This window comes from Chanos chanos, chromosome 8 (assembly GCF_902362185.1).
Source record: "Chanos chanos chromosome 8, fChaCha1.1, whole genome shotgun sequence".
NCBI classification, from domain to species: Eukaryota; Metazoa; Chordata; class Actinopteri; order Gonorynchiformes; family Chanidae; genus Chanos; species Chanos chanos.
Genome location: NC_044502.1, coordinates 11,949,420 through 11,959,196, shown reverse-complemented (window position 1 = coordinate 11,959,196; position 9,777 = coordinate 11,949,420). Strand labels below are relative to the sequence as shown.

Sequence of the window (9,777 nt, the reverse complement as noted above, 5' to 3'; positions counted from 1 at the left end):
TGGCTGATGTATTTGAAAGCAGCATTCGGACCTTTAAGCTTAAAAGGATTTTAGTCTTATACAGTCTTGATGAGAAAAAGTTAGTACCTATAAATAATTATTCGGAGGATTAGCCACCTAGGAAAAGGTCTCATTGTCCTGGGTCAGAATCTGAATCACTGTAATCTGCTACAAGAGACTTCAAGGTGCCGTGTTCATTTGCTCGGTCCTCCTCTGTCCCACAATTCTCTGTAGCAGTTTCTCTGTTTTCGTCCCCTGTGCTTTGACCATTTGTGTTTGGGTATTCTTCAGTTTCTTGGCCCTCTTTATTGGGTTGTATCAAAGATAACTCAGTCCCATGTGATGTTTCTGTGTTCTCTTGGACAACCCCCTCCTCACTTGTTGCACAGAGCCCAGGGTCTGATTTCCGTCGAGTGACTGTGGCGCAAGCTTCGGGTTTGTTACCCTCGGTCTTCCTGCGGATGAGGCTAAGGGAACCGGGGGACGCGGCGCCCAGGGCTTTGGCGGCGGCAGCTCCTTTCCCTTGAAGGCTGAGCTTGTGGAGGAGGCTTCCTGCAGCACCCCCTGGTGGTGCGGAGGGGGAACTGAACCACGAGCGAGAGGCTATCTCTTTACGCTTGTTCTGTTGCCGGTCATCGTAAGCTGAATGGGATATAAAAGGTATCAAATTACAAGTAAACAAGGATGGAAAAAAAAGATCGTAGCAGACAAAATGCATTTATGTGTGAGTATGAATGTCCATTATCAAGTTGGTAAATGTCATGAAAAAAGGGAACTAAGGCTGAAACTGATGGAACAGAGCAGGCTGCACTCACAGACAGGGCTCTGGAAAGTGAGCAATGACGCCAGTTTCTTATCCTCCTCTTTCTCTGGCAACAGTGCGATAGACAGGCCAGTCCTTTTTCTCACAGCGTTGTCTTTCTCTTCCTCCTCTGCAATCACTTTTTTCTCCTCCTGTTTTGCAGCACGCAACAAAAAGAACAAATATATTAAAGTCACAAGATCATACTGTTTCATTCATCGGGGGGGGAAAAAATGCAAATGTAATAACAGATGTTGCCTAACAATTCAGGGATGATGAATATTTTATGGGATGTATATTTGACTTCCACTTTTAGTATTTATTCTTCTGTCAAAGAGTTATCGTCATACTTACCCTAAACTTCCTGCGGAGGGAGCTGTTGAGCTGAAAGTCATCCTTCCAGCCTGCCTGGTGCTCCTGGAGTTCAGAGAGCGAGGGAATAGCCGCTTTAAGTTTCTCCTTATCTTTTCCTCCATGATCCAGTTTATACATGGCATCAGTCTCCAGCTTTTCTTTCTCAGTGCGCTCTGAGAGGGTCAGTTAATTACCCATGGCAAAGGATTAAAAAAAACAAAACAAAAAAAATCAAACGTGTAGGTGTGGTGAAATTCCAAGTTGCAATACCAAAAAAAACAGACAGTCACTTCAGCCACTAGATCATGTACAGGCTCTATACGGTGTGAACTATTTCCCGATTAGGTTTATCTGTCCATCGAGGTGTCCATGATCCTCGGGTTAAAGTCAAGCGTATTTACCTGTAGTCAAAATCTGTTCGTTGTCAGCCATGTCCCAGCGCTCCTCTTTCCGACGAGCGCCGCTCACTATCACGTAGTCACAGGTGGCCGGATCCGTCTGCATCTCAATGTAGTTCACACACAGGTGACACTTCATCCTGAACCTAATGATGTCGTACACACACAGACATGCATAGAATTGGATGTAAGCAGGCTGTGCTTAGACCAAAAAAAAAAAAAAAGAGCAACATTCTCTAATTCAACAAGACAAGCATCCAGTTTCAATAACACAAAATACCTGTATATTGGTGTGGTGTAATAGTTTCCGACTTTCTTTTTCTCAGCATTGTATCGAACACCTGGGACAAAACACACACACACATCAGGGTAATGATTTGGTGCTCACTGTTGTTTGAAACTCTGAATGAGACTGAACCTGTTTTAACACAGAGGAGCGTCAACACACACCTGACGCTGATACACCGACAAACAACCTACAAGAACACAAAAGTCAAAATGTTGTAATCCTTACCCATCCCTATGTGATTTTTACAGCCGTCACACCATATATTGTAGGGCATCTCAAACCTACACACACAAGACGGGTAGAGTTACAATCATGCCTCTATGGACAAAGAGAGGAAAAAAAAAAGAAAGAAACAAAACCCTGAGTAAGTGTGTGTGTGTGTATGTGTGTGTGTGTGTGTGTGTCATACCGTATGATAAGGATGCCCTGGGACAGTTTTCTGGCTCTCTCTCGCAGAGGGTGACTGTTCCTATAGCCATTAATGGAGCCATGCTGAAAAAGGAGAGAGGACCAACATTAACACTATATAGCCAGACACATTTCACTTTTAATGATAGACACTAATTAGCCTGTCAGTTTAATTAAAATATTTCAGACATACTGACCTTGGCTGGGTCAAAGTCTGGGGGGTAATATTTGTTGACTCCCTTTCTTTCACCCTGTAAGAAGTAACCGACATTAGTAGACGTCAGAGGACTGCGAATAAAATTATCGTTTAAAGAAAGCTTAAATGCGGCATTTGATGACATTGAAAAGAAAACAAAAGACACTAACCATGATGCCGCCTGAAGTAAATAAATCTCAAAAACTGGTTAGGGCCCAGGCAACCCTGTAAACATGAAAGGACTTTTATTTTATTGGGACTACATTGAAGAAAACACTGGACTGTGAAAACGACCCATTTCTGAAACAATCCCCGCCGACAATAAATTCAGAGAGTAGGCAGGACCACAATAAACACAAGAAACCGATCTCTTGGTTGCCGCACAAGTGTATGCTAGACTACAGTACATCACAACTACAGAACGTTATCACGCTAGCCATATCGGCTAACAACAGGCTTCAAATCTACACATGAAAAGTCATTTAAAGAGATGGCAAGCGATGTAATCCGCACTTATTTCTTTAGAAACGGATCTCTGGCAAAATGACAGCACAAAATGTAACACTGAATGGTTTACAATATTGGTCAAACCTGCGGATTTACTAACAGGTAGCAGCAATCTCGCTACGTTGTGGAGTGTGTTCCTTGTTTGTGATTTAGAGGGTACCCACGACCAATCCAAGAGTATTAGCGCCACCGAACGGACGGGAATAGAGCTTCAGCTCCAGCATCGAATGAGAAGAGGAGTGTCCGAAGAGAAGAAAAAAAAAGTTATAGCCGGTAGGTGGCAGCAGGGCCTCTGTACGACAGGCCTAATCACCAACGAAGAACGTTGTCAAACGCTGGTGGAAGAAAACTGTAGAAACATGATAGAGTTGGAGGGAAAAATATTTTACTAAAACACAGGCAGGTACCATAGATGATCAAGCACACTATTTGTACCCAAGATTAATATGTTATCTTTATAATGAAATGCCGATTTATGTTATTCTTAGCGAGAGATTCTTATGGCTAGTGAGATATTGTAGTTGTCAGTGGTCTTGGATAGCATAAACAGATTGTGCTAACAGTCATCTTTACTGCTCATCCTGTTTATTTAGACATGAAGGTGAAAATAAAGCAGTGGAACGGTGTGGCGTCCTGGTTGTGGGTGGCCAATGATGAAAACTGTGGAATCTGCAGAGCTCCTTTCAATGGCTGCTGCCCAGATTGTGAGTATAAGCTTCGCAAAACACCAGAGAAGAGTCAGCCTGACTTTGTATACTCACAGTGCTCTGAAACGTTGAAACACTGTTATCACACTCTGTGTAAATTACCTTGTTTTTGAACATTGCTAAGAGATAAACAGACATTGATACCATGCGTTAACTGTTCTCTCTGTTTTGTGAGGGAAATTTTAGAGAAATAAAACGTTATCAAATTGAAAACTAAATCAAATTACATCCAGGTAAATCTGAAGTCGTTGAAGTGTTATTCAGCATTACAGAATTTTGCGAATATGCAAAAATACACTTGGTACAAATACAAAAATTTCTTTTCACAAGACAGTGGTCTTTAACAAAGGATGGGCCCAGCCTGCATTAGTAGCTTCACTACAGTCCCTTACAAAAGTATCCCTCCCCAAAGCCAACACTTTGTAGAGCCACCTTTTGCAGCAATTACAACTGCAAATCTCTTGGGGCATGTCTCTATAAGCTGGGCATATGTAGCCACTGGGATTTTTGCCCATTCTCAAAGCCAAAACTACTCCACCTCCTTCATGTTGGATGGGTTCCACTGGTGTACAGCAACCTTTTAAGTCATACCACAGATTCTCAGTTGGTTTGAGGTCTGGGCTTTGACTAGGCCATTCCAAGACATTTAAACGTTTCCCCTTAAACCACTCAAGTGCTGCTTTAGCAGTATGCTTAGGGTCATTGTCCTGCTGGAAGGTGAACCTCTGTCCCAGTCTCTAATCTCTGGGAGACTAAAACAGGTTTTCCCTCAAGAATTTCCCTGTATTTAGCGCCATCCATCATTCCTTCAGTTTCCCGACCAGTTTCCCAGTCCCTGCCAATGAAATACATTCTCCCGGCATCATGCTGCCACCGCCATGCTTCACTGTGGGGATAGTGTTCTTGGGGCGACGAGAGGTTTTGGGTTTGTGCCAAACATAGCGTTTTCCTTGATGGTCAAAAACTTCAGTTTTAGTCTCATCTGACCGGAGTACCTTCTTCTACATGTTTGGGGAGTCTCCCACACGCCTTCTGGCGAACTCCAAACGTGTTTTCTTATCTTTTTCTTTAAACGATGGCTTTTCTCTGGCCACTCTTCCATAAAGCTGAGCTCTGTGGAGAGTGCGGATTAAAGTGGACCTATGGACAGATACTCCAGTCTCCGCCATGGTGCTTTCCAGCTCCCTCAGGGTTATCTTTGGTCTCTTTGTTGCCTCTCTGATTAATGCCCTCCTTGCCTGGTCCGTAAGTGTTGGTGGGCGGCCCTCTCTTGGCAGGTTTGTTGTGGTGACATATTCCTTCCATGTTGTAATAATGGGTTTAATGGTGCTCTGTGGGATGTTCAAAGTTTGGGATATTTTTTTATAACCTGTGCTTCTCTACAACTTTGTCCCTGACCTGTTTGGAGAGCTCTTTGGTCTTCATGGTGCCCCTTGCTTAGTGGTGTTGCGGACTCTGGGGCCTCAGTCCTGTGTGAATATGAATGTGACAGATCATGTAACACTTAGATTTCATAGAGGTGGACTTTATTTAACTAATTATGTGACTTCTGAAGTTAATTGTGAGGGGTTTCATAGCAAGGGGGTGAATACATATGTACTTTTCGGTTTTTAGAACAAGGTTTTGTTTTTGTTTTTTTTTCCATGTAACTTCACCAATCTGGACTATTTTGTGTAGGACCATTACATAAAATCCAAATAAAAATCCATTTAAATTACAGGTTGTGATGCAACAGAAATAGGAAAAATGCCAAGGGGGGTGAATACTTTGTAAGGCACTGTCTGTGAAAACACACAATGAACCCAAGAGATGCTGTGTCTAATAAACTGACGAGAGGTTTTACAAGTCAAACTATATGTAGTATATTTTGGTTCTTTGTGCTCTTTCAAAATGTATGCAAAAGTCTGAAATGTTGAACTCTGAATACTTTCTTTAATTGCTTTAGTTTCCACAGAGGAGCCCTTGTTTTCAAAAGCTTCCCTGAAATACTTACGGCCCTGCAATGTACAAAGAACTGTAAACGAACGCTATCTACGAATGTCACTCTCTTTGTGTCTTCAGATTTACCTGAAAGCGAACAGCGGTGATAAACTTTCATAACTTACATGAAGTGAGAGAAGAATGTAGAAATATGAATGCACAATGTCAAGCTAAATTCATCCTGAACTCAAAAATAGTGAAACATCACCTGTTAAAACACTGGGATGTAGATGCACATGTTTCATTTTAGCAAGGTTAATGGTTACGCAACGATAAAGATGTAATATGGTCTTAATCTCGACACCACTTCAGTTGAAAGAAGTTCATCGATCAGACACTGAATTAACTCTGCACCGATTTTTCTGCATTTAGGTAAAGTCCCTGGGGATGACTGTCCATTAGTGTGGGGCCAGTGTTCTCACTGTTTCCACATGCACTGCATCCTTAAATGGCTCAACTCCCAGCAAGTCCAGCAGCAGTGCCCCATGTGCAGACAGGAGTGGAAATTCAAAGAGTGAGTTCAACGATTCATTACGCGACAGCACTGACCTTCTGTGTGGTCCCTGATGCAAATTTCTTCACATCTTATTCCAGCGGCTCCAAAGACAATTCATCCTGGTCTAAAACATTCATCTTATTGGGGTCTATTCATATGAATAACAGCTCCTCTGTTTTTTTCTTATTCAGGGGAGAGACTGGGTGAGATGCTGAAATGAACCATGATGTTGCTACGATGGAACACTGACACGAAGATTTGAACCTGCCCTATCAGTACACAGAGATGTTATGACATTTTGTTTTTAATTTGAAACATGTTTACCGCTGTTCCAGTGAAGTCTTTTTATATATATATATATATATATTTGCACTTTTCTTACTGTGCCAGTTTTTGCTACATGACACAAGGGGACATACATAAGTAAGTCCTTAACCTTAACGACTTACTTATGAACTGTTTAAGGTATTATGATGCCCTGTAAGGTCAGGTCGTTGCTTGTGATTTTTGTAGAACTATTTTTGTCTGTTGGAAACATAAGCAAAACAATGTGTCAGTATGAATTATGCAAATAAAACCTGTAGATATACTAATAAAGTCCATAACAATGAATGTTGTGTTTATCAGGAATAGAAAACATTAGGAACATAAGGAAAAGGTATGTTTTCCTCATGTTCCTTATGAGATCTAATATTTTAAGTCAGAGCAAGCGTTTCAAAATTTCTGCTTCAAAGTTTCTGCTTCAAAATTTCTCTTTCTTCAAAGATTCTAAGCTACCGGTTTGGTAACTGCCTCATGTTCACTCATGAGGGTTGTGTGCATATTAATAATGACTGAAAATCAACAACAACAACAACAGAGTAAAGACTTGATTCATTATTTACACAAAATAAACTTTATTGAAAAAGTGAAAAAGCTCAATATGTTCGTATACAAAAATTACAAATGTAAGACTCTTAAAATAAGCCGTGCAAATTCGTCGCAGCACACAAAGTCCTTATCTACTTTGCAGTGATAAAATATCCCCCAGTGTACAAAGATAAAATCTTAATTACAGAAAGTGGATCATGGTGATTTAACAAAACATTGAACCAATTGATATTGAAGGAAACAGATTCAGAAGAATATATATTGACTGAAGCACTGTGGGAATGGTTATCCACACTTAGACTATATTTTACACACATTAATAAAGTAAAGCCACCGGTGTAATACTTTTGCTAAGATTTTAAAAAATCTTAAGAAAAAAAACAAATGCATACTGTAAGAGATATCGATGTGAGGGGTTGAGGGGGAGTGCTACATATACGTTGATGTTTAAAAGCCTTTTCTCTCTCTCTCCACATTTGCCATTAGCAGGAACGGACACGTGTACTGAATCTGTTGGAAGAGTCCTTATCAGAACCGTCGTGCTTACATTTTCCATTCGGCTAATCTCAGGGTGCCTGCCTTCATCAAGATGAACAGGCAGACGCAACCTTGTGCTCCGTGTGAAGTGGGCGATCCCACGTTCCATTCCATCTCCTTGGCAACCGAAAAATAAAACGTTGCAAGGATGCGGCCGAGCTCCTCAGTCTGGAAGGCGATGCGAGCTCAGACACCACCCACCGCAAACAGCTCTAGAAGCTCCTTACAGTCTGGATCAATGAGATCAGCGGGCTTCTCACCGCACTCGTTCTCAGCGTCGACACTCGCACCCAATGAGAGCAGGTACCTGTGGGGTTGAAGGAAACGGTGTCTTAGCAAAAGATGAAACAAATCGTGCTGTTAAGGGTTATGGGGCTCCTACGCGCTAGTTAACACTGAGAACTTGGCATACTGCTGGGGTTAAAGGGCAGGAAGGAGAGCAAGGTTAAGACTTTGGGCTGTCAAGTGCTTGGGTTTCTTCTAAACTCCCCCTTTATAAATATCTCTCCGAACAACTTTAGAGTCACAGAGCGTGTTTTGATGTCGACTGCATTTCACTACTGATAGCCGTTTTTTGTTAAAAACCCAGTTTAGCATGTAGTTGAATACCACCGACTGAACTGTCGGTCCCATTCTCATTGCAGAAAAAGCTTCTGACTGATAATAAATCATTTACTAAAGGGTAGAAGATGAAGCGGAAGGAAGAGAAGCTTGGCTTGGTGTCTTACCGAGCAATCTCGGGGAAGCCGTCGCTGCATGCCATGTGAAGGGGTGTCCATCCTTCCTCGTCTCTCTGGTGGATGTCTGCCCCATACTTCACCAGCAGTTTGACACATTCCAGGTTCCCAGTCAGGACTGCCTCGTGTATAGCTGCCATGCCTGCACAGTGAGAAGAGTGTCAGACATCAAATCCGGGCTCAGACGGGTCTAATACCATAAAGGTTATTACCTCCATTGTAAAAGTTACTATTAAAAAAAGCCCATGTAATTAACTGAGCTTTGCTGTGCCATGAGGATAGGTGTTGTGATTGAATGATACCCGGTTAATGGGATATGGGATATTCAGAAGAAACTCTAAACATGGATTAAAAGGATACAGCTGAACAAATAAGGTTAAGCATTCATGTCATGTAGTTTGTCTGAGCTCTTGCAGATGACCAGGGAAGAACATGGTTGTACTTTGGGGTCAAGACTAAAGAGACACATTCTCTCTTTCTCTCCCTGGTTTAAACCACATAATCACTCTTCAACTGAACAAATTTATTAGTGGTAAGAGACAAACCTGAGTGGTAGATGGTGTCAAGCTTTACTCTGTTGGTTCTGATGAAACGACCGATCCTTTCCAGCTCGCCCTGGCGGATGTAGTCCTGGAAGACGATGTCATTGGGGAAGTGGACGTTTCGGATGGGCTTGATGGATGATCTGGAGCGAGGGCAAGACACGGGATCACAGGCTTTTGAGGCGCAGCCCTCAAAGCGCATGGTTTGGGTCACTGGGCACTGGTAATACTTCATCTTCTTTACTCTGTTTGCTTCCTTCGCTCAAGGCACAAGCTCTGGATATGCAGTCAGCAAACTGTACTAATACGATCCTCTGTCTTGAGTTCTCCTTGTCGGTGTCAGGCAGGGGAATCTTGTGGTGTGCTCTGTTCCTCCAAGGCTTGGTAGGTCGAGTCTTCTCTTTGCTGTATCTGGATCTCTGCTAAAGAAGTGTCCTCCTAGATAGTCGGTGTGGTTTGAGTCTGAATGAGCCAGCCTGGTCGCGGGCTCTATATACCCCTTGAAGAACTATTTTGGGTAGCATCGTCTCACAGATCAAGTGACTGAATTGGAAGATGAGTGGCCCATGGACTCTCTTACTGTGCTGTCACACCCACCATACTTCAACCAACTTCCCCAGCAGTGAGCTGTAACCTCAGCCTGTGTTTTCACCAAGGTCCTTTTGAACCTCATTAGTCGAGCGGCTAGCTACTCGCGCAAACCCTTATCCATTACATCTGCCAGTCACGAACCGCACAACCGGTAAGAAACTTCTCGTCAACACCAGAAGGACATAAAACTGATGCATATTCAAAGCACACGAAACACCAAAACAGAGGCAGGTTAATGGTCGTGACTGGACTGTCAAAAATAACACTGAGGTAAACAGTCAACAAGAGGCTGTTTGTCAGCAAGAAGCTATAGCGTGAGCTCAATTAACTGCATATTAATGTGATGGCTATAGCAAGCATAAA

General features: G+C 42.4%; 3 protein-coding genes across 5 annotated transcripts; 1 reads left to right on the top strand and 2 right to left on the bottom strand.

The window, feature by feature from the left end:
- Window positions 1-32: 32 nt before the first annotated feature.
- On the bottom strand, window positions 33-2,496 carry yju2b (YJU2 splicing factor homolog B). Its single transcript, XM_030782544.1, has 8 exons — window positions 2,449-2,496; window positions 2,253-2,335; window positions 2,069-2,124; window positions 1,835-1,895; window positions 1,558-1,700; window positions 1,157-1,329; window positions 816-954; window positions 33-642 (listed from the first exon to the last, which is right to left on the bottom strand). The coding sequence occupies exons 3-8, from the start codon at window positions 2,115-2,117 to the stop codon at window positions 131-133; spliced, it is 1,077 nt and encodes a 358-aa protein (XP_030638404.1). The 5' UTR covers window positions 2,118-2,124; window positions 2,253-2,335; window positions 2,449-2,496; the 3' UTR covers window positions 33-130.
- Window positions 2,497-3,295: 799 nt separating this feature from the next.
- anapc11 (APC11 anaphase promoting complex subunit 11 homolog (yeast)) lies at window positions 3,296-6,730 on the top strand. Of its 3 annotated transcripts, none has more exons than XM_030782663.1 (4): window positions 3,296-3,353; window positions 3,548-3,658; window positions 6,014-6,155; window positions 6,329-6,730. In XM_030782663.1, the coding sequence occupies exons 2-4, from the start codon at window positions 3,550-3,552 to the stop codon at window positions 6,342-6,344; spliced, it is 267 nt and encodes an 88-aa protein (XP_030638523.1). In that variant the 5' UTR covers window positions 3,296-3,353; window positions 3,548-3,549; the 3' UTR covers window positions 6,345-6,730. The 3 variants fall into 3 exon arrangements, with proteins under 3 accessions (XP_030638523.1, XP_030638525.1, XP_030638524.1); XM_030782664.1 differs by having other exon boundaries at window positions 3,349-3,357; XM_030782665.1 differs by lacking the exon at window positions 6,329-6,730 and having other exon boundaries at window positions 6,014-6,159.
- Window positions 6,731-7,730: 1,000 nt separating this feature from the next.
- ppp1r27b (protein phosphatase 1, regulatory subunit 27b) lies at window positions 7,731-9,058 on the bottom strand. The gene is made up of 3 exons (XM_030782853.1): window positions 8,827-9,058; window positions 8,273-8,423; window positions 7,731-7,851 (listed from the first exon to the last, which is right to left on the bottom strand). Exons 1-3 carry the CDS (start codon window positions 9,056-9,058, stop codon window positions 7,731-7,733), a joined length of 504 nt encoding a protein of 167 aa, XP_030638713.1.
- Window positions 9,059-9,777: the final 719 nt, after the last annotated feature.

Bases quoted from the DNA above. Each gene is read 5' to 3' on its own strand.
- yju2b (XM_030782544.1), bottom strand. From the start codon at position 2,117: ATGCCCTACAATATATGGTGTGACGGCTGTAAAAATCACATAGGGATG. The intron at 1,701-1,834 runs GTATTTTGTGTT...CGACATCATTAG, and splicing joins TACACCACACCAATATACAG to GTTCAGGATGAAGTGTCACC. The intron at 955-1,156 runs GTAAGTATGACG...GCTGCAAAACAG, and splicing joins CCCTCCGCAGGAAGTTTAGG to GAGGAGAAAAAAGTGATTGC.
- anapc11 (XM_030782663.1), top strand. From the start codon at position 3,550: ATGAAGGTGAAAATAAAGCAGTGGAACGGTGTGGCGTCCTGGTTGTGG. The intron at 3,659-6,013 runs GTGAGTATAAGC...TTCTGCATTTAG, and splicing joins CAATGGCTGCTGCCCAGATT to GTAAAGTCCCTGGGGATGAC.
- ppp1r27b (XM_030782853.1), bottom strand. From the start codon at position 9,058: ATGAAGTATTACCAGTGCCCAGTGACCCAAACCATGCGCTTTGAGGGC. The intron at 8,424-8,826 runs GTTTGTCTCTTA...CTCACTGTGCAG, and splicing joins TGACACCATCTACCACTCAG to GCATGGCAGCTATACACGAG. The intron at 7,852-8,272 runs GTAAGACACCAA...TCAACCCCACAG, and splicing joins GGCTTCCCCGAGATTGCTCG to GTACCTGCTCTCATTGGGTG.